Consider the following 22,539-nt stretch of genomic DNA (forward strand, 5'->3'; position numbering starts at 1 on the left):
CACCGATTTGGGTGCACAGGTGAGGCGGGGTCGCCAGAAAGCGTTTAAACAGCGGCTGAATATTTAAGAATTGACTGGCTCACGTTATAGCCAATTCCTAAATCTTCAGCCGCCGTCTGAACGCTCATCGGCAACCCCGCCTCACCTGTGCACCCAAATCGGTGCAAGCTTCCGTATTGTTTCTAATCACAACCCTAGCAGCTCTAAAAAAGGTTGCAAGAGTGTGCTGAATTTCAAGTTGAATACTCACCGCCATGTATTTGGGCATCTGGATGGGTTCCGCCGTCTCAGGAGTGGTGCCGGATGAGGCAGGGGAAGGGATGGATTCGGATCCCAAATTCACCAATTCTTCTTGCCCTTCTTGAACCTCATCATCATTTTCCAAATTTTCTTTGAGCAACTTCACGGCTGGCTCCAGAAGTTTGGCTGCTTCCTCCACACCGTCTGAGAAGGATCGCTTCATCTGAAAGACTATGTTTTTAAGAATTGGGAATTGTGGAATAATCAAAGGAGAGTGGACAGTATGTCAAAAAAATGAAAATTGGAATTAGTATCCATCAAAAACATATTTCATTTCTGTACAACGAATTCCTGAGACGGGTAGGTCATATGCAAGAACAAACGTTTCTAAAAATTAACTCTGAAGTAGTTCATGACACTTTCACGTGATCGATCTGCAGTCAAATAGAGGTGGTATGAAAAAAACAACGTATATTGCAAAAAAAGTTTGACCTCGATTTTTGGAACCAACGAAAAAATGGTTCAGGAATGTCAGGAGGTACTGTAGGAGCAAAACATGTGACGAATGATCGGGGTTTCCCAAACCACAGTACCGGTCAATAAGCTATAGGTGATATTCGGCATTGTCAAGAGTCTGGTGCTCGGTTGTCAAGTTTTCAATCAGTTTGAAAATTTGGGAGGGTGCAGAAGACCTAGATTGAAAATTTTGCGCTTTTTGGGCTGGAAAAGTGAACAAGCAGGTGTTTTTCAAAAATCAGCAAATAGCTGTGAAACTAGAATTTTCAAAAAATTCTGTAGGTGCAAAGTTTTCAATCTGACTCTGTATTACAGCCTACCAAATTTTCAAAGTGATTGGAAACTTGACAGCTGAGCTCAAGACTCCTAAAAAGTGCCTAAACCAACTGAAAAATACGGTTTTGTGTATCTTATCGACCGGTACTGTATGTGGATGCAAAAAAAGGCCCTGGAAAAGTTTATGACACTGATATTCACGAATCGCAATTCAAAAAAATTGAAACAAAGACGCAGAGTGACATTGAAATCAACAACACACGCTCGAAGGTTCTAATGGCAATGAGAATATCGGTGAGATACTGTGAATCTCCCTGGGAGACCAACCCCATCCATTTCGACCCGAAGGACAATATGTGGACGTGTGTATGTGCGTGTATGAGTGTGCGCTCGGAGGGCGATGTGCGAGACGCGAACGTGTTTCGCGTGACGTGTGTTTCTGTTCAGTTGCCTGCGTTTCCCCTTTAGTTCAACTGCTTTCCATCTCGGTTCCCGTGTCGCACACACACTCTCTTTCTCTACTCTACTCTATTCAAAAAAGAACCAAGTTTTTATGAGGGTCGTCTCTCCTACCACCCTTTCGTCACCGACCCGTGTGGCCAACACCACCGCGCCGAGGAACACACGCTTCACTAACAGTGGGAGAGAAAGCACTCACGCAACAGGGTTGGAGGTCATTGTTCGCAGACGCAAAAAGAAGATAAGAAACTGATGTTTTGTATTAAAGAATGTGTGTCTGCATGAAACCAAAACGATATGTCTAAGAATGCTATCTAGCATACTATGCAAGAAAAGACTTACCGTAAAAATTCTATTAGAAGGCTACCCAAACCGCCTACTTTGAGCCCATATATCTCTGTTCCTGTGAAAGATATGAAAAAGTTTTCAACTGATAAACTGTTTTTCGTAATATCAAAAAACATTTTATCAGTTGATACATTTTTGATATCTCTTTCAGGAATCCAGATATATGGGTTCAAAGTTGACAGTTTAGATGGCCTTTTGTTTACGGTAGCTCAGAAGACTGAAAACAAAGTTATTTTTTGTAAGGCAGGGAAAAGTCAACGGTAAATCATTATTTTCTTACTGTAGGAGCAATTCAGATACAGTAAAACCTGTATTAAAAGGGCCCCTCTAGTAGAAGGTCCCTTCGAGAGAGGCTAGACAAAATAGAAGGGATCCCTGTAATTTAAGGACCTCTGTAATAGAAGGGCTCTCCGGAGGTAACTTGGAAAGAAAAAAGGGCTGGTCCTTCTAATACAGGTTTTACGGTAATTGTTCTTCGATTAAGAAAAAATATATATAAAACAGCCCATATAAGAGATTATGTAGGCACAACATTTTATTGTTGGTAGGAGGTAGGGTGGGAACATTGATCGTCTGTTACGTGTGACACACTGCATACGTATTTTTTGTAATTGATGAGAGGTCAGATTGGAGGTTGGTGGAAAAGAAAACGTTTATTGGACGACGATAAAAAAAACATAGAATAGCGACGATAGAATTTTAGGAGAATTAAATTAAATGGCAAAAAAAGTCACATAGCAAATGATCACCGAACTATTTACATGTGTCTTCAACACAATCGAACTGAATTTCGATATAAAATCACTCGCTCTTTTTCCTCTCGTGCCTTCCAGACTTTCCAAGATCACTGCCTGATGAGGATGATCTTCGCAATTCGGTTCGACGTATCGAGGCTTTAGAAGTTTTACTGGATTTCAGGGAATCTGAAAAGGGATTGTTCCTCAGTCTCACCACAAAATTATTCATCAAAAAATTACCGGTGTCGGTATTGGATTTTCGTTTAGCTTCCTCTTCCTCTTTTATAACTGGTAAGCTATCATTATACCAAGAAGGACTGGTTGGCACATGGGATGGCAGGTCAATGTGGTCGGTGACAGGTGTTGGATTGGAAAGTTCTTTTTCTTTCATTCCGTCGGTGTTATACTTCACCGGTCCTCCGAGGTTTCGATTTTTCAACATTTCCTCCAACTGAGTTTGCGGAAGAGAACTCCAGAGTCGGCCTGATTTTGGCGTTCCAGATGCTTGATCCAACTTGTTACTGAACGTTTCCACTTCATCGTCAAGACTGTTCTTTCTGAAAATCACCTGAAACATCTGAACATCTATGGAAGCTATACTCACTTCTTCGATCCAGTCTCAAAGTCTTGAGCTGACGAATGTCTCTTTCTGTAGCGATCCCCGATCCGGCTACCTGCCCGCATTCTTCGGAACATTTCGCTCAGTTTACGTCCTCCATTAGCGAAACTGTTTGAGAAGGCAAGGGATTCTCCGGAAGCGTAATTACTTCCATCTGGTAGATGCTTCAAACCAACAACTGGCACAACATCGGTGTCTTCCATATCCCCATCCCAGTGAGACATCCTTGATAGGGTACGACGACGAGGACGAACCATGAATGGTTCCTCTTCAGTTGGCCTGTAAAAAATATATACATTCGAACTATTTTTCTCAAAAACAAATACATTTCAGCACACGATCCAACTTGTGGGTTCAAAGGTCTCATTGCACTTTCAGCAGTGTAAAGAGGTTCAGGAATCGCATCCTCCCAGAATTGATCTTTTTCGAGAGTTGGGTATCGGTTATAGGCGGTGTCCACAACCATCAATCCCACCTGAACGCAGAAAATTAATTTTTGAAACAATAAATACGAATTAAACCTGCAAATTTCTGTCCAAAATCCAATTACATTCAAAATCATCATCGTCCTCGCCCAATGGATTCAGAAGCACCTCGGCCACTTTCATCCATCCGATGAAAAATATAAACTGGAGAACTGACATAATCGGGACATAAAGGTCAATGGTATGCTTATAATCCGGGACACGTGTCCTGTCGGGATGAAGATATTGTCGACCGAATAGAGCAACTAGAAAATAGGAACGAACTGCGAGATGCACGACTTGAGTGTAGACCAAAGGGACTGGAACCCAATCGAAGAGTGTCAATGAGAGAATGTTCACACGGAATTGGCGCATTTTCTGGAACATTCATTTCAAGACAAGCTGGTTTTGAATGGACCTGTACCTCCATCAAGTCCACATAAATTATATCACTGGCAATCATTCCTTCTTCTCTAGCCAAGCTGATCATGGAGAACAACCAGTGCATTGGTTGCCAGTATTTTGCATGTGGACTTGGAATCGATTCAAACTCAGCCATCTCTTTCTCAGTCATCAAACCAGCTGTCACCAAATGGTTGAATGTTGGGAATCGCTTACGGACACTGGCTGCCACATCGCGGTAGACCTGTGAAATTTTCCCGTTATTTCTCGTCTCCATGTTAAGTTTCTGGGCGAAGTGTATTTCAGCGTTTTCAGTGGTATAAAGACAAAATCTAGGAATTAAAAAAAAAATCTAGGAAAAAAAAAACAATTTTTGTTGTCTATCTTTAAAACGGAGCTACCGTAAAACCTGTAATATACTAATTTTTAACGTTGAGCTCAATCATCTCGGTTCCTGTCAAAGATATAAGAAAGTTGTCAACTGATAAAGCACATCTTACACTATTAGAAGCAATTTGGACTGTTGACAAATTTTTGATATCTTCCATAAGAATTGAGATAACTGAGCTCCAACTTGACATGGTTGGGTTTTATTACAGGTTTTACGATAACTTGTAAAATTGGTATTACCATTGCCTGCGTGAGAATCGAATATCGGATGCAATTTCTCCTCACACACTTTGCTCTCTCGGTTTCTCCTTTTATGTATTGAGTAATCCAGAGACATGGTCTGAAAATGAAAAGAAACGTTATCTAGGAAAATTTGAGTGCCGTTTTGAAAAGAAGGTCATATATAAACCATTCGATATATTTTTTCGTTTATCTGAAATTCGCTTTATCAATTTTTAGTACTTTCTAGAAACCAGGCCAATCTGTCTGATAATGTTTTTCAAAGATCTTTACGTGTCAATCCATCCGATATTGTCGAAAATCTGCCACCAGCGGGTGAATACTGCAGAAACATAAAAACCAAGCATAAAAGTAATCGGGATGAAATTGGAATAGGTGTCAAAGAATATACAGAGATCCTCGAATGTGCTGAAACAAAACTTTAGTTCTTATTAATCATAATTATTTTGCTAAGATTCCCTTACGCTCGCTGTCCCATGCTCAACAAATATCGGTAAATAGCACTAAGCACAGCATAAAGAGCCAACCATACCACTAGCTCCGCCCACACCGACTTCCAAATTGATCCCTAAATATAGAACTAGCCAAAAGGATTTGAGATAAAATCTACCTTCCATCGAAAAAGGAGCTTATATAAGCAGAAAAATGAAGAAGAAGCAACATCGAGTGAATAAGTTACGGTCATTCTGAAACTATAGAGGCATTGGAAAGTCTAAAAAAGAACTAATGATAAAGACAGGATAATAAAAATACGAAAAAAATAAAACAGGTTCTTTTTTGAAGAAGATGCATGTGGTACTAAAAACAATTTGTTCTTTGAAGATCAGTGGTTTTGGCGAATCGATTAGTTTACCCAAGTTCAGACAAAAACCTCATATTTATTGCAATGCAAAGTTATAGACTACACAAAATATTATGCTAATTCTAGATGATTGATTTTTAAATTTCCAAAATCCAGTACTGTAAAAGTTCATCGAAAGTTTTTTCAGTCTACATACACATGAAACTGAAATTGTTGATTCAGAGAGAAACAAAAAACAACAACAACAAGAAGCAAACATAATGACGTGTTTTATATCATGATTGATGAATAGAATGACACAACACCCAGAAGATGATACCCGCACATATAGTGATATATAACGCATTTTAGGTGGAAAACTGGTTTTAGATTAAATGACCGGGACTGTGAAAACAATGTATAAGTGATTAAAGAAATAGCGTACATAAGCACCGGAATTGTAAAAGATTAAACATTGGTTTTCTGATAAAAGTCATCCAATTTTTGAATTGGCAAAAATCGGACAATTGAAATTGTTTCAATAGTATCTTCCAAGAAGCGAACGTTTTTGAATTATATTCTTGCTTACCATTCTCTGAAATGTTTAGCTAAATCAAAAAAAAATATGTGAATCACATTTTCTTTTGCCTAAATTTGATAACAAACAAGTATAAATTACATGGAAATTCGAAGAATCAACCGTAAAAGTTTTAATCAAATTTGAGCTCAATTATCTCAATTCCTACGCAAGATATCAAAAATGTGCCAACTAATAAAACACTTCTGATATTACGATGAACAATTTATCAGTTGATAACTTTTTTTATATCTTTGTCAAGAACCGAGATAATTGACCTTACAGTTAAAAGTTAGAGGGCTCTTCTATTATAGGTTTTGTGGAATTGTCAATAGCAGAACAGATGGAATAAAACAAACCTGGGTTTCAACTTTCAGTGAAAAAGGTTTCTGACTGCCCCGACCTAACCTCTTCCGAAAATTTGATTATGCAAATTTAAAACTTCCGATGTGCCACTTGATGCCTAATCCCTCTCTCACCTCCACCGTCAACTGACACAAATCATTTTTGAGTGATATACACTTATTTGACAATGACAGTTGCTTATTCTCTAGATGTTGCCACATCTGGTCTGTTTACCCAAATCAAAGTATTACTTCGTTGGAAAGGATCAGTGTGGAAATCGATATGGTCAGAGTTGCTGATTTGGTTACTTCTTTATTCAGTTTTATCCGTGATTTATAGAGTTTTGCTGAATAAAGCGCAAAGAGAGTTAGTTGACTAAAGGAGTCCCTAGATAAAATTCTAGAATAAAATTTTCAGAGTGTTTGAACAACTTTGCACTTTCTTCGACACATTTTCAGTGTTTATTCCAGTCACTTTTATGCTGGGATTTTATGTTTCGATTGTTTATAATCGATGGACTAAAGTTTTCGATAATGTTGGTTGGATTGATACGTATGTCACTTTATCATTTTGAAGTTATCTAATATTTAACTTCAGATCAGCACTAACAATAGCTCAGTACATCCGGGGAACTTCAGAGCGAGCTCGACTTATTCGTAGAAACTGCGTGAGGTATATGATTGTAGCTCAAGCAATGGTATTTCGAGATGTGTCCCCTGCTATTCGCCGACGGTTTCCAACAATGCGACATTTGATAAGTGCTGGATTGTTGACTGAAGATGAAATGGCTGAGTTTGATGCAATAGTTAGTCCACAAAGCAAGTATTGGCAACCGATTCAGTGGTTGTTCTCTCTTGTAACAGTTGCAAAGGATGAGGGATTAATTGCTGACTATTATTTGTATGTGGATTTGATGGATGTGAGCTATACTGTTTTTCATAGGTAGCATACATTATTTGTTTCAGAAAATGCGCGACTTCCGAACCAAAATTTTGAATTTAGTGATTTTCGACATGGTTCCAATTCCTCTGGTGTACACACAAGTCGTTAATCTAGCAGTTCGGACATATTTCCTTTTGGCTCTGTTTGGTCGCCAGTTTCTTGAAAACAGCAACAACATTCCTGGAGCAAAATGGAAAATTGATATTTATTTCCCTATCATGACATCATTACAAATTGTTTTCATTATCGGATGGTTGAAAGTGTCAGAAGTGATGTTGAATCCACTCGGTGAAGATGATGAGGATTTTGAAACAAATTGGATTATTGAAAGAAATCTTCAGGTTTCTAAAAAGGAATTCTTTCTGAAATCGAAAATATATTACAGGTGGGATATGCAGTTGTAGATCAGGCGTACGGTAGATTCCCTATAATCAAAAGAGATCCATTCTGGGAAGAGGAAACACCACAGACAATGGATACTCCGACGTCTACAAGGAAACCACACACGCATATGCAAGGCAGTTGTATTAACATGTTTAGAACATCTTAGTTAAAATTTAAAAAAATTTCTTATAGGAATGAAGCAGATTTGGATAACGGGTTGATCTCATATGTGCGAAGACGTTCCAGATCGTTTGGAGATGATGATTCCAGTTCTGTTGTTACGGAAACGACAAGAGCTAACAGTAATGCTTCAATGTTACCCAAACATATGTGGGCCCAGCCGAGGAGCAAGATTTCCAATGCTATTGCGAAATTGTACAAGTCGGAGCCAGAACCAAGAAGAGCTAGCGTTTGTGAGTATTTAGGACCAAAGTGTTTAAAGATTATCAATTGAGTAGTCTTTGTAGTTAATATATAGGTCACGAAGACTACCGAGACAGTGTTTTGGCAATGATGACTTTTAAACTGTTTGCTCGAAAGGATTTTATAAAAAATGAAGCATTAAACATTTTTGAAATCTTTTCAAAACTAAGTTTCTAATTTCAGGTGTTGCTGCTCTCGATTTGAACCATCGTCGCCCTTCCGTAGATTTTAGAGAAATCGAAAACCCTGAAAAAGCAGATGACGTCATCTTGGATGTCCCAGCGCTCGTACAGGAACGAATTCGGATAGCCAAACAGCAGGCGGTGAAAATTGAGATGCCTGAAGACACCAATTCGCAACCTACGTCTCCGGAAGAAGACAAATCTGCTGTAGCGTCTAGTATTCAAATCCAATCAAATAACATTCCAATTTCAGATTTCCCCATCTGCCAACAACGTGAAGTGGTTTGTTGAAGAAATGCCCGTTATAGAAGAAGAAGATGAAAAGGCTCATAGGAAAACTCCAAGGAATTTGAGCGCAAGTTGGTTTTCTTCTACATATAATTGGATTATGATTCTATATGATTAGATAACCTGGTCACATCTGCTTTCTCAGTATTCAATAGCGAACTTCAGTTTCTAGATTTTGAACTTTTGATGTTCTAAAATTCGAAAAGATCACAACTCAAATTTTTCAGGCTCATTCGGCAACAAAAATCAAAGCGGAGGAGGTGGAGATTTCACATGAATGCACATAATAAACATTTATCACATTTTGAATGCGTTGGCACATGAATTAAGACACACACTATAAAGCTTTTTGTATTACTGGGATTTTTTGATGAGAACACAAGTACAGGAAGAAGTGATATGACTAACCGGATTTCGAAATTAAAACTATGATTAAAAAAAAGAGATCAATTCTGAGAAATCGAATCAAAGTTATCCTCAAAATGAGGTACTGTAGCTGTCTCCTCTGGTGTATTGTTGTTATCCTTGATACGTGGTGTTGGTTCCAACATGACTCCAGCGATCCGAGGTTCATACTCTACAGCTATGTCACGACGAGTAAATGAAGAGACACGGGAGCTGGAGTGTTCTCTTGGCGATGAAGCAACCACGTCGTTTCCCGGGTATAGGTCAAAAAATCTGCATTTCGATGGTCGAAGACAGTAGGAGCAGAGTGCCGAAAGAAGCATCATTTCCCAAGTGCACATGAACGATGCCCACCCTGAAATCGTTTGTAATTAGATGTGATTAAACTAGAAAACACTGTAGCTGTTTCAAATTCAATCTAATGACGTTTTGCCGGCAATCATGTTCTCTATAATTTCTTCTCTTGGTTTCGCAGGTGTTTTTACTTATTAGCATATGTAAACCTAATTTTCGCTTTTTCGCAGAAAAACTTATATTTAGATGTTTTTGTTCTGTTGGTTTTTGGTCACAGGTATACTGTAACGAAGAATTTTTTTTTGGAAACAGAGATTGTTCAAAAATTTTCGTAATCTGTGGCTTTGATGTTCTGCTGAGCATTTTATCAAACGGAAGTCGGCGCATCGAGAATTAGGTACCATATTTCCTAGAATAGAAACTTTGAACCTCATTATTTCGATTCCTGTGAAAGATATAAAACATTTGTTAACTGATAAAATGTTTCTTAGATTATGATAAACATTTTATCAGTTGACAACTTTTTCCATATATCTGACAGGAATCGAGCTTTTTGAGCTCAAAGTTGATGGTTTGCGTGGGTTACTTACACAATGCTTTTGCAGCGGCTGGAAGAAAACGATCCGAAGTGATCAGTCCAACGGCAGCGGCAAACTCGAACACAAACTTCTGAATTGTGTAAATGCACTGAGCAATGTCACATGTTCGGAACAAGAAGTCGAATCGGTAGGGAGCATGTTTCTCTCTCCCCAGCGGAACCATCACGTAGCAACCATAGAACGCGATACACATGGAGAGTAGAGCCAACAATTGAGAGAAAACGAACCAACTGAAAGTGTTGATTAGTGTTATATGAATCTATTCAAAATTGTCTATTCAAAATTATGGCTCTTTGTAAGAAATATCCCTTACATGCTCTCTCGTCTTCCCTCTTGTTCCATGGACACAACTACCGACACCAATTCCAGTAATGTACGAATTATTGGAGTTTGAAAAACCAGCCACTCAATCCGCCGTAGATTTTGGTCAGTACTCTCCACAGTTGGTAGAAATTTGCAGAAGCACAAAGGGGGTACTGTGAAGTTGACTCGAATGTTACGTTGTAGAAGATAGGCGCTCATTTCTTGACGTCCACCGAAGATGTTGAATAGAAGGGTGACCATTATGAAGAGAGTAAACATGAAATAGCTGGAAAATAGCACAACTTTCAGTAATACAAATATATGGAAAACTTACACTAGAGAAACTGCGTATAGGAAGACAGCGGCTCTTGGAATGAACATTCCCACTAGACTTGCAAATGTGGTTATCTTCAAATTAAGAAAAAATGAATTAGGTCAAGTGAGTACCAACTTACAGGAAACATGAATATCAATGCATACATATCATTTCGTATCCTTTCGTTTGAGACATATTTCAAAACGAAGTACAGATGAAAGAAGGAGAGGACGAAGGTGATACCAACGAATACACACGCGATGGTTAGACAGGAGACGTGCATTACAGACATATCTGAAAAAGTTTGGCTTTTTTTCAAGAAACTGTATATTCCATTGTCTTACTTGCCAACCATTCTGTAGCTGATGGAATCTGTGGCTCTACGAAAGAGTTATTGTGTGGGATGATCGTTTTCACGATTTCCATTCTGAAGAAAATACAAAGTTCTGGTCTGGAAATCCCTTAAAGATATCAAGTCGAGAAAACAGAAACCTTTAAAAAACAGATGATTACTTTTTCAGTGTCGTTTTCAGCGTCTTTTTCTCACGGTTCTGGGAAAATCGAAAAAAATTCTTGCGAAAAAAAACATAAGGAGAGCAAGAAGCAAGAAAAGAGTAAGAATAAGGGGTGGAGCCAAAACGAGAGGCACACATAAAAAAGGAGAAGCTGAATTCTTTCTCTCTTTTGAGGAAGGAGAGAGAGAGAGGTAACTATGGAAACTGACTACTAGCGAAAAAGAAGAAAGAAGGAAGAGAAAAGTTGGGAATAAGGAAAATATTTGAGGAAATCGAAGAGAAGAAGTACACATTTTTTGGGTCGTATATACTTTTTTACCTCGAGAATTTAAACAAAAAAAACTACCGAAAACACTCTAATAGAGCGTCATTCCTAACTTTTAACTTTGAGCCGTAATATCTCATTTCCTGTGGAAGGTATCAAAAAGTGGTCAGCTAACAACATGTTTATTATAATATCAGCAATATTTTATTAGTTGATCACTTTTTGATATCTTATACAGGAAACGAGATATGTCGGCTCAAAGTCATACTTGTAATCCGGGCCCTGCCGTATCTTTGTTCAGAATCAATATTTTTCTTAACTAAATTAGTTATGATAGAACTCTATCAGTACGACAAAATGATATTATTTGGAGAACTGTATCTTGTCTATGAACAAAGTCACAGGTCATAAAGTGGATTTACCCGGACGTACCGAGCCGGGTCGGGCCGGGTCTGTTTTTTTTCGTTCCTTTTCGTCTGTAACTTTGTTCATAGACAAGACCCAGTTCTCTAAATAATATCATTTCGTTGCACTCGTTGAGTTCTATCATATCTAATTTAGCTAATTATAATGAGATCAGGAGGAAGTGAGTTTTTGTTTTTTTCTAGAATCGAGTAATCCAAATTATAGTCAGAAAGAAAGGCAAAAAAACCCGACTTGGCGGAAACAAAAAAGCAGCTACCATTAAAATCGCGCAAAACAATGACACATGAAAACGAAACCAATTGTTGGCCTCCTCAAAATTTTGTTTAACTTTTTCGTTAATCGTCTACAATACACATAGTACAACAGTGATCTGTTTGTTTTAGCAGGAGCGCCATGTTATATCAAAAACGGAATTCCTCAAAAAGCTGAATTCATGAAAAAATTTCTAAAGTTCGAGGTGACGAATCTAAAGGTAACCTAATTATTTTGTTTCTCAGAAACTTGAATTTTTGATATCTCGTGACTGAAAACAAAATTCTAATAATGATAGGAATGACTGAACACATTGAAAAAGGGATTATAAGTCTTTATCATTTCATTTAACAAAAAGTGCACTTCTATTGTTCGGGGAGGAGCGATGACATGGATGGGGATGAGCAACTCACATTCCGGATAAATATGAATTTCCTGAAGAAGAATTAGAGACAAAAATATTATTGAGGTTTTTGTTGTTTTTGACGATTCATTTAAAAATGAACAATCGTTCTCATTCAAAAATGCACGTGGGAAAAATGAGACTTGGAAAGCACGGAGATTTCAATTATCAATATTTATTTGAATTTGAAAAAATAATACAATTTACTTTAAAATTCCGCTTTGAGCATTGTTTAGAGGGAGAGATACATGAAGGAGATTTGAATGACATTTTGGGGTATTTTGGATAAAAAAGCACACGTATAAACAGGGAATTGTGAAAGGACGGGGGATAGAATTATGATTTTTCAAACTGGACTAGAATATTTTTCAAATTTGTTAACAGGTCAAGATAACTATATTTTAAAGCAAGATTTGAACAAAAAGAGAACGAAATAAAATGATTTGAATAGGAATCTAAAATGCTTTCAGCATCTTTCTTGGTTTTTCAAACTCTACTTCAATTTCCAACTCGAATGGGACCTCTTCCATACTGCCAAGTACTCGACATGCCCTCGATGGTCTTTTTCTTGGTTTCATAACTTTTCGATTTTTTGTAGGGCGGCTGATTTTTAGAGATTGGGGAGCAGGGGGATCTGATTTTTGGGGTTTCGTAGGAGAGGGGATCCTTACAGTTTCCAATTTTGGTTCTGGTTTCTTTTGGGTTTTTTCCACTGTGGGTAAAAGTCGAGGTCGACCCCGTCTCTGTACGACAGTTTCCTGTTTATCATCGATTTTTATAATTGGAAGTATTTCTTTTTTGAACGGCAACTCATCGACTATGTCTATTATCTTGATCCATTCTTCTGGCTTCTTTTTGCCTTCAACTTTTTCTTCCTTCACGAAAACTTCAACCATTGGGATCTCCATTTCTAAAATAGGTGCATCTTCTTCTTCTGAATTCTCAAAATAGGCGGTCAGCACTGGCATCCCATCATATTCATCGAAACCTTCGGTAGTTTCTGATAGAGTTGGGACCAATTCCGGTTTCTCGGATCTGAAAAAAAAGGAATAATTAGTGTCAATTGCTAAACTTTTTGTGAAATTGTGGGGCACACTTTTATAGTTGAACAAGCAAGCTGGTGCACCTTCGGCGCGATTCGATTAAGTTTTTCCCTGGTTCGTGGCTCTCCACATTTTTAAAAACCCACAGTTCAAATTGTCCATAAAATGTGCAACATTTCAAGCATGATTTACGCCCGTTTTCGGAATTTTTCCTTTTTTTGAGATTTATCGGAAATTTTCAATGCTTGGTTTTTAAAGCCAATATATCTCAGTTCCTGTAAGAGATAATGAAAAGTTGTCAACTAGTAAATTTTTCATGAACATTTTTTCAGTTGAAATATTTTTGATATCTTCCATAGGAACCAAGATAAATTAGATCAAACTTGACAGTGTAGGGGCTCTTCTATTACAGGTTTTTTTCAGTGAAATTTGCGACGAACTATTTCAAAAAATATACGAATTACTAACCGAATATCTTCACTCTTTTCTGGAACATTATTGTTAATATCTGCTTTCTTCTCATCTTCTTCTTCTTTCCTTTTCTGAATCTTTGGTGCCCTCTTCTTCTTTATTCGTTTCCGATACCGATGCAAACTTGCACATTTTACACCTGGCCTCGGTATATTAGCTTGACTGTAGCTGGGCGCACACTTCTGGCACCTGAATATTTTGTTGTAAATAAGGGATACAATTTTGAATTAAACTTACTCATCATCAGAATATTCCACTTCGGACCAGTATTCGTCAGATTCCAATTCATCTTGGTCACTGCTGTATCCCTTTGGAAACACATATCTTGGTCCATCATCATAGTATACAATGGTTTTCTTGGTCACCCTGAAATATTTTCCTTGAATTTTCAACTATTAAGCAAAGGGGACTCACATAACAGGCTTATCCCAAACACAGCGACCATTCACGATTTTCCAGATTGTGTTTCGAACTTTCGGAGGCTCTGCGGCTACTGGGGAAACCTCTGGAAAAGAAGAAGAATACTGATTTGGTCCAAATCCTCAGTTAATACCTTTTTTTGGTTTATTCAGATGATGATTTCTCACATGGACATCTAAATCCTTACTGGTCGCTTTGCTCACAGAACATCCTTCTATGAGACATTTGAATGGTCTTGCATTTGTGATGTGTCTTGTCTTAAAGTGGGTCGTCATCCACTCCGTCTTAAATTTTTATCATTTTGATTATAAATTTAATTTTCCTTATGCGAACCTTTTTAGTTATATCTCCTCTAATTGTGCTCATTTCACATTGATCCCACTCACAAACCACTTCTTCCTCACCATCCTCATTTTTCACAACTTTTGGAATGTGAGCTTCTAGAACGTGCTCTAACAAGTCCTCAACTGTGTCGAATGGATCGGACGACTTCGGACAGCATTCCCATAGGCAATGGTTGTTCTAAAATGAAATATTGTAGTGTTGTTTTTTTTGTTTTTTGTACAGCTCTGAGTTAATTAGAGCTCAGAAACCCCACATTTGTTTTCTTGTTAGTTTTTGTGATTTTTCAGATTTTCTTATTATTTCAGATTTTCAGACTTTTAATTAAAAATGTTCAGTTGCCGACTCGTATGACATATATGTATAGAATGAGCTTAGATCAACCAGAAGCAAAAGAGTTTTCGAAAAAATTTGAAAATTTGTATACCACAAGAACTGAACTAAAAAAACAAGTATTAGTAATAAGGCCACAAAGCCCCTCATCTTTGAGCTCATTTTTCTCGTTTCCTGTGAGAGATATAAAAAAGTAACTAACTAACAAAATGTTTATCATAAAATAAAAAATGTTTTGTCAGTTAATCACTTTTTGATATCTTTCACAGAAATCGAGATATATTCTTTCAAAGTTGGCGGATTCGGTGGCCTTCTATTAGAGTGTTTACGGTAACTCAGCTGAAACTAATAGTAGGATTCTGAAACATTTAGGTTTGTCTGTATATTTTGTTGTGACAGAGACTGTGTAGGTGGAAATGAGGCACTCATCAAACAACTGATAACGGTTTTTGGGCAACTGGGGAAATGATGACCATGCGGTAAAAAAGATGGTCAAATTGAAACAAAAACGACAGGAATATAAAGTTAAAATAGTTTTTTTTTTAACATTTTCAAAAAAAAAGCTCACATTAGTCTTCCTGCATTGGTCTTCTGATACCATTCTCGCCATTGCAAGCTGAGAGGACAGATGGGCTCTCTGAAAAAAGAAGGCCTACATTAAAATCTCTTCTTAATTATGGAGAATGGAAATGACAAGATGGGAATGACGATCGTCGTACGTGTGGAAAAGCAAAGAGAGTAAGAGAGACATAGGATACAAAAGACTCGCTTTTCAACCAGCTGGCAGTCTCTCATACCAAACAAAGCACTGCGGGAAAGGGTGGTGGGTGGTGGGGGAGAGTGGGAATAGTGGACAGCTGATGAACAAATGACAGTCGAGATGGCAAGAACTGAGATGTTATCGGCTGGGAAGAAGGACATCCGGACGTTCAGAATCTAACATGTCAATTTAGATGAATGACCCCCATATGAGTGGCCTTGACTTCTTATCTCTGAACAGACACAGCCATCTGATCTAATTTGTAATTGATAAGAGTGATCGAATGGAAGGAATGGAATATATATTCAGACTGCTGAAGAGAAATGAGCAGCTGGAAAATGAGCAGGAAGTGTATGACTAATTGTGCACTTTCGTGCCACGAGGATAAAATATTCCAGACCGAGTGCCACTGCCCTTTCGGTGTACTATGTTGCAGAAGACCAAAAATTAACCTTGAAAGGAGAAAGACTGAAAAGGACATGTTTAACAGAATAGAAAAAGATTATCAAATCAAGGCTGGATCAAAAAGACTAAACAGTGATTATGATCGGATAGAACTAGGAATGTGAATATTTTAGAAAAATCTTTTGAAAATCATTTTTGCTAGCATAATGAATCATAGAAACTACACAGAAGAAAGGTTTCACCCAGTGGCAAAGTGGAATACTGCGCCATATGTGCGTTCACTGAACGCGAGGGTGTTCGGGTCAGCGCTCGTCCGCTACGCCACCACGAGGGAGACACCGTTGGATTTGAAGAGGGCTTCGAGTGTGGAGAAAAGTGGATGGATGAAAGGGGGTGGGAGGGAAAAACGGACATCCAACGGAAAGACGGAGAGACACATACGTCAAAAAAGCGGGTTAGAAGGACACCAGGTCAGTAATTATGTGGTAGAGGGATGGGCAACAATGGCGGGGAGAGGTGCCGCAGAATTGTGTACGATGTTTTATTTGCTTCAGGTACATAAACGTACAGTCAAGGCTCTGGTCTTTGTCTCTTTGATGAGTCATAGGAGTGGTCAGTGTGAATATTTTGGAGTTGGACCTTCTCAATTTGACATCACTGATCTACCTAATAAAGAGCCACCCAAACCGTCAACGTTATGCCAATTTATCTCGGCTTCTGTTGAAGTTATCAAAAAGTGTCTAACTGACAAAATATTCTTGAAATTATGGTAAACATTTCGTAAGTTGACCGCTTTTTGATAACGTTCACAGAAACCGAGATATGGCTCAAAGTGGACGGTTCGGGTGGCACTCTATTAGATTGCATACGATAATTCTTGCTATGGACACCACTTTCAAGGTTTAAAAAAAATAATTTTCTTTCTAAAACTTTATTTAAAAATATCTCAAGTAATTAAAGAATCGAACAACAAGGGTTCTTCTTTTTGGTCGTATTGCTTTTCTTGCTATCCTTCATTGGGGTTCTCTGTGTCTCCATCTTCTTATCAGGCGGCGTTTTGTCCACTCCAACTGGAATATGAACATTTGGATCCATATTTTCGTATACCGATTTTGGATAATTAGAAGTCTGGATAACAGATCTTTCTGGATTGGGTTTTGGATCATTTACAGATTTGGCTTGCGATTTTTTAGATTTGTCAGGTTTCTCTGGGACTTTTTCCGGAACTTTTTCAGGAATTCTTTCCGGAATTTTTTCAGGAACTTTTTCTGAAACTTTCTTCTCTGGCTTCTCTTCCGACGTTTTCGAGTTTTCCTGTGTCTTATCTGCCGTTTTCTCCTTCGTATTATCTTCAGAGTCACCTTTTGATGTCTTCAACCCTTCTGTTGTTCTTTCTGCTTTCCCAGTCTGTAGCTTCTTATTTTTCATAATCTTCAGCTCATCCTGTGAACAAAAATGCTCTAGATCAGCTATATATATATACGAAATAATCCCTACCTCGAACTTCTTCTTCCGCTTTTTAACCTCTTCATCATCCTCGTTATCCAGCAACAGATCAAGCTTCAAATCTCCACCAGAACCATCCATGCGCCAAACAATTTTAGATTTCACAAATCGCCATTTCCAAACATTTTCAGATTCGTGATCATCTTCAGTTTCCAATGTTTGATAGAAATAGATCCTTCTGCGGGTTTATCATAGTCATGGATTAAACCAGGACTGGATCTCTGAAATTTTCCATTTCCTTTCTTCAGATACTGTAAAACCGTAAAATAGAAGGGTCCCTTAAATTTTATCTTTGAGGTCAATTATCTCGGTAACTGTCAAAGATATTAAAAAGTTGTTAACTGTTAAATTGCTTATCAAACTATCAAACGTGTTTTATCAGTTGACATATTTTTGATTTCTTTTATAGGAGCCAAGATGATTGAGCTCCAATTTGACAGCGTTGGGGCCCTTCTATTACAGGTTATTCGAGTATTCATTATACTAACCTCTACGTCTCTGAACCCAATTTTGAACTTGATTTCCTCTCCAGCCTTTGAAAAACCAAACAACTGGGTGATAGTCTGTTTCCTTCCACGTGGATCCACAATCTCAAACAAATACGAATCTAGCATGATCAGATAGTATTGAGAGCTGTCCTTATTTGTTGGTTTCAGAGAAACATCCAAATGTCCAATTTTCGGTATTAGCAGTTTTCTGGACTGATTTTGAAAATGAATGGAAAATTGGCGGATGAGGGATCATCTGTGACATCTAAAATGATATTTTTGTATAACTATATTGAAAAAGTTTCAAAAAATTACTTTTAACAGAAAGCGGGAGTTCCTCTTCTTCCACTGAAGTGTTCATAATTAATCGCTATTAGGTGTGAACCTTTGGGTAGTTGTAAATAACTGTGATTTCACAAAAATGTTTTGAAAATTGTTTTGATGACAAATATGAAACCCACATGCTCACGGGCCGTGAGTCACGGCCTAAAAAAGAAAACACAACACACCGTAAACACTCTAATAGAACGCCACCAGAATCGTCAAATTTGAGCCCATGTGTCTCATTTTCTGTCAAAAAGTGGTTGACTAATAAAATGTTGCTGATATCATGATAAACATTTTATTAGTCAACAACTTTTTGACATCTTTCAAAATAAGTGAGATATATAGGCTGAAAGTGGACGGTCCGGGTGGCGTTCTATTAGAGTGTTTACGAAAAAGTATTCAAATTTATTCAGGGAAATAGACATAAAAATACGAGATCAGCAAATCGTGCAGCATGGATTCGACTTCTTCTTTTTTGCAACTGGCTTCGTCTTGGTTTCACTGGGCTTCTGCTCAACAGGCGGAGCCTTGAACTCCGCTGGAAGTTTGACGTCCAAGTTTTGATACTGAGATTCGGCCTTTGGCTCGGGTTTCCCATCTTTGGTATCTTTGGAATCAGGATTGTTAGCTGTGGACTTGGCCACTTCTACCTTTTTCGAAATCTTTGCATCTCCTGCTTCCTCCTTTTTCTCTTCCTTCTTCTCTTCCTTCTTCTCTTCCTTATCCTTCTCTGACTTTTCCTTTTCATCCTCCCCGCCAGCAACTAGACGCGATTTCATTTCCTGGCTCTTTTCCGATTCTAAACAGTTCTGAATTAAAACCAAATACTTCAGGAAATTTTCAAGTTTACCCGATTGTTTTAATCGTGTTTCTCCAGTCTCAATTTCAATTGACGTTTTGGAAATTTTGGTTTTCGCCAAGATGGGAATGTTCTGAGAACACTTGAGTAAAATAATTAATCCAGGTTTTTTCGATTTTGGTTTCTTAACCGTGATTTTTACTGACAGTGCCATTAGTTTAGGTTATCACGTGATCGCTACAGTAATCAGGAGACTTTTCAAGAAATACTTTTTCTGCTTACTTGGTTCACTAATTTTTCGAAGTTGGTGCCAAAATGCGAGTGTCCCAAAAATGTGAAAATTTGACTAACTTTAGCGAATTTCAGTTTTTTAATTGGAATTTTTTCCAATTTTTTTGTTTCTTTTCCAGATTATAGGCTGTTAGATTAAAACACCTTATTTCCCTTTCACTGGGACATCCGTAAAATTGCGCCATATCAAAAAAATTTGGGTGGACCCTCCCCCCAAATACCTTAGCGCCGAAACCTGTAATAGGAGGACCCCTAAGTTTTTACTTTGAACAGTTTTTTCGCGGTTCCTGTCAAAAATATTGGAAAGTTGTTCACTGAAAAAATTTTAATCATAAAATCGCAAACATTTTGTCAGTTGACACAATTTTAATAATATTATCTTGCATATTATCTTGATATTATCTTGCATAGGAGCCGAGATATGAGGGTTCGAATTAGACAGATATATATGCTAATTAACAGTTAGATGCCTAGATGCCTAGATGGTGACCGTAAAACCTGTATTAGAAGGGCCGGTCCTTCTATTTTTCCATGGCACCTCCGGAGGGTCCTTCCATTGAAGGGGCATGAAAATCTGTCTATTTCACTGAAATTGAGCAAGTTTTTTATTAAAAAAAAATAGTGTTTCAAGAAATTTCTTCTAAATTGTGGAATTCCCGGAATATCTTACACTGAAAACGTATTGAAATTCCAATACATATTTTTAGATGGTCCTTCTTCACAAGGGGCTCTTCTAATACAGGCTTTACGGTAAGTTTCTGATTTTGTAGGTTCACTGAAAGTTGTTCCGGCTGCGTTTAGAGTCTACGTGAAATTTAAAAAGTGACTAAACTAACAAGCGCTGGGATTTATTCCTACCTGTACTCACAACGAATTATCTGATAAAAATGGCCAAATCTGATCACTTGTTAGTTCATAGTGAGTGGAGTTTTCCAGCTTTTATCAAAAAACGTATTGAAATTTTTCTAGGGATGAGTAATATCTGTGGGGAGTTCAATCAGGATCAATACGCCACATTCGACTACAAAGTGACACCGGAAGTGTTGAGAATTCCATCTGAAGGATCACTTGAAATCACGTTGACTCCGTTGGTGAAGTTTGGGGATGGAGAGAAACTAGTGATTATTCATTTGATGTCTTATATATTCGAAATACTCGATGCGACTGGAAAAGAGGGATTACAAACACAGTTTTATGGGATTTTCTCCAAAAATGAAATTATCCAATTTCGTATTGCAGTTAGAAAGGAAAAGGTTGGTTACAGTAGAAACTAAATTGAATTTATTTACTAAAATGGTTATTGAATTACAGAAAGATCCAGTCAACGAGTATGAGATGTACTGCACAATGCCAGAAGGACTTCTAACCGTCAAACATGGAGTCATTAGAAACCGAACGGACACTATCGAAATGTTGAAAAGTGCAGAGTTCAAACTGGGAACCCAAGGAATGATCGGGAACCGCGTGGACTGGGCAAAACAAGCAGGATGCTGGGAGTCGGAATTGAGCTTCACAGAGAGAAATTGGCATATCCTTGACCTAGAGCGTCAATTTTATCTAGAAGGCAAAAAGGGACGCAATATGCTATTCGGTTCGGTTCAAAAAACTGAACAGGTTATCAAAAGATGGGAGGAAATGAAAGAATGGGAAGCCAGGGAAAAGGCAATGAAACCCAATTCAGAAAGGCTTTTGTACTCCAAAACTCTCCAAGTTCAACCACAAGTCCAAAGTCCGAGATCCACTAAAAGCTCTTATGTTCAAGACGCCAAAGAAGCTTCCAGTAAACGGTCCCCCACGAAATCCGACAAATCCATGGCATTCAAAAGTTCAACAACGTTAGACGAATCAACGAAAAGTGGAAAGTTTTCTCAGTCAGCCAAGTCTTCCGGAGTCTCCACGAAATCTGGAAAATCTGCGAAATCTGAGAAAACGGGAGACAAGGATCCAGAAGATGTGGAGGAGAAGGAGAAGAATAAGAAAAAGCGAAATCCGTGTTGTGTGATTATGTGAACTTTTTTGATGTGTAAAAAATGAAGAGGGATTTTTGGAGTTTTTTTTTCGATCTGGAAACTTTACATTGGTCCAATCTAAACTGGTTCTTAAAAAAACATAAAATAAGGTCAACTTGTGAAAATTGTAAAAATTTATAGATTAGTGGAAAACTGCTCTTTTTCAGAAAACCAAATAACTTTAGGTAAAACAAGAAATGTTTTTGTCACTTCAAAACCAGTCATTTCGAAACCGGTAATTTCGAAACCGTGATAATGCAGGCGAATGGATGAATTTCAGGCTACAAAACAACTTAAGGGTTTTCAAATATGCATTTTCTGATGGAACACATTCTGAAATCCAAAAAAATTCACCAATTTTCCTTTTTTTGAAAATTAAAATCTAGATTTTTTGGATTTCAGAATGTGTTCTATCAGAAAAAGCATACTTGAAAACCCCAAAATCGTTTTTGCAGTTTGAAATTCATCTATTCGCCTGCATTACCACAATTTTGAAACCGGGTTCGAAGTGACGCGGAGCCATAAAAAGTAGTTGAATTATGACAACCTTTATTTGTACAAGAAGAGGTAGATCAAAATGAATTTTGACCATTAATTTGTTTCTTGAAAATTTCTTGAAAAAATGCAATAGACTTTGCCCCTTTTGTAACTTCCCGGTCCCTAAATTTAAATCCACCCAAACCGTCAACTTTGAGCTCAATCATCACGATTCCTGTGAAAGATACCAAAAATTTACCAACCAAGAAATTATTTATCGTAGTATCACCAATATTTTATCAGTTGATACATTTTTTTTTTGATATCTTTTAAAGGAACCGAGATAATTATGGTTGAAGTTGACGGTTTGGGTGGGCTTCTATTAGAGGAAATACGGTATACATTTTCCTTTAGCACCCGTTTCTAGTGAACTCTCATTCCAGGGTACCGAGCTCGAATTAGTAATCATGTCATAGC

General features: G+C 37.7%; 8 protein-coding genes across 8 annotated transcripts in view; 2 read left to right on the plus strand and 6 right to left on the minus strand.

The window, feature by feature from the left end:
• The window catches only part of Cbr-gmeb-1, a gene marked incomplete at both ends in the record, with an annotated part of 3,308 nt that extends 2,845 nt beyond the window's left edge, over positions 1–463 (minus strand). Inside the window, one exon of the mRNA XM_002632136.1 lies at positions 251–463. Coding sequence (XP_002632182.1) covers positions 251–463 — 213 coding nt within the window. The remainder of the gene's footprint in view (positions 1–250) is intronic.
• A 2,177-nt stretch (positions 464–2,640) lies between these two features.
• On the minus strand, positions 2,641–5,376 carry CBG07044 (the record flags this gene model as incomplete). Its single annotated transcript, XM_002632135.1, has 10 exons — positions 2,641–2,762; positions 2,817–3,133; positions 3,181–3,474; positions 3,522–3,670; positions 3,717–4,037; positions 4,084–4,305; positions 4,692–4,791; positions 4,965–5,099; positions 5,156–5,259; positions 5,302–5,376. 10 exons carry the CDS (start codon positions 5,374–5,376, stop codon positions 2,641–2,643), a joined length of 1,839 nt encoding a protein of 612 aa, XP_002632181.1.
• A 1,205-nt stretch (positions 5,377–6,581) lies between these two features.
• On the plus strand, positions 6,582–8,890 carry CBG07043 (the record flags this gene model as incomplete). Its single annotated transcript, XM_002632134.2, has 9 exons — positions 6,582–6,760; positions 6,812–6,946; positions 6,992–7,313; positions 7,360–7,677; positions 7,722–7,870; positions 7,913–8,133; positions 8,327–8,532; positions 8,579–8,684; positions 8,841–8,890. The coding sequence occupies 9 exons, from the start codon at positions 6,582–6,584 to the stop codon at positions 8,888–8,890; spliced, it is 1,686 nt and encodes a 561-aa protein (XP_002632180.2).
• Positions 8,891–9,059: 169 nt separating this feature from the next.
• Positions 9,060–10,956, minus strand: CBG07042 (the record flags this gene model as incomplete). The annotated part of the gene is made up of 6 exons (XM_002632133.1): positions 9,060–9,373; positions 9,903–10,141; positions 10,225–10,500; positions 10,549–10,622; positions 10,670–10,824; positions 10,875–10,956. The coding sequence occupies 6 exons, from the start codon at positions 10,954–10,956 to the stop codon at positions 9,060–9,062; spliced, it is 1,140 nt and encodes a 379-aa protein (XP_002632179.1).
• A 1,890-nt stretch (positions 10,957–12,846) lies between these two features.
• Positions 12,847–15,610, minus strand: CBG07041 (the record flags this gene model as incomplete). Its single annotated transcript, XM_045243218.1, has 7 exons — positions 12,847–13,426; positions 13,903–14,094; positions 14,143–14,271; positions 14,320–14,410; positions 14,513–14,609; positions 14,659–14,847; positions 15,569–15,610. 7 exons carry the CDS (start codon positions 15,608–15,610, stop codon positions 12,847–12,849), a joined length of 1,320 nt encoding a protein of 439 aa, XP_045093407.1.
• A 1,509-nt stretch (positions 15,611–17,119) lies between these two features.
• CBG25794 lies at positions 17,120–17,752 on the minus strand (the record flags this gene model as incomplete). Its single annotated transcript, XM_045243219.1, has 1 exon — positions 17,120–17,752. One exon carries the CDS (start codon positions 17,750–17,752, stop codon positions 17,120–17,122), a length of 633 nt encoding a protein of 210 aa, XP_045098614.1.
• Positions 17,753–18,923: 1,171 nt separating this feature from the next.
• Positions 18,924–19,499, minus strand: CBG25795 (the record flags this gene model as incomplete). The annotated part of the gene is made up of 2 exons (XM_045243220.1): positions 18,924–19,427; positions 19,476–19,499. 2 exons carry the CDS (start codon positions 19,497–19,499, stop codon positions 18,924–18,926), a joined length of 528 nt encoding a protein of 175 aa, XP_045098615.1.
• A 964-nt stretch (positions 19,500–20,463) lies between these two features.
• Positions 20,464–21,586, plus strand: CBG25796 (the record flags this gene model as incomplete). The annotated part of the gene is made up of 3 exons (XM_045243221.1): positions 20,464–20,494; positions 20,546–20,829; positions 20,888–21,586. The coding sequence occupies 3 exons, from the start codon at positions 20,464–20,466 to the stop codon at positions 21,584–21,586; spliced, it is 1,014 nt and encodes a 337-aa protein (XP_045098616.1).
• Between the last annotated feature and the right edge of the window lie 953 nt (positions 21,587–22,539).

Source organism: Caenorhabditis briggsae, assembly GCF_000004555.2.
Source record: "Caenorhabditis briggsae complete genome, chrII, whole genome shotgun sequence".
Taxonomy (NCBI): domain Eukaryota; kingdom Metazoa; phylum Nematoda; class Chromadorea; order Rhabditida; family Rhabditidae; genus Caenorhabditis; species Caenorhabditis briggsae.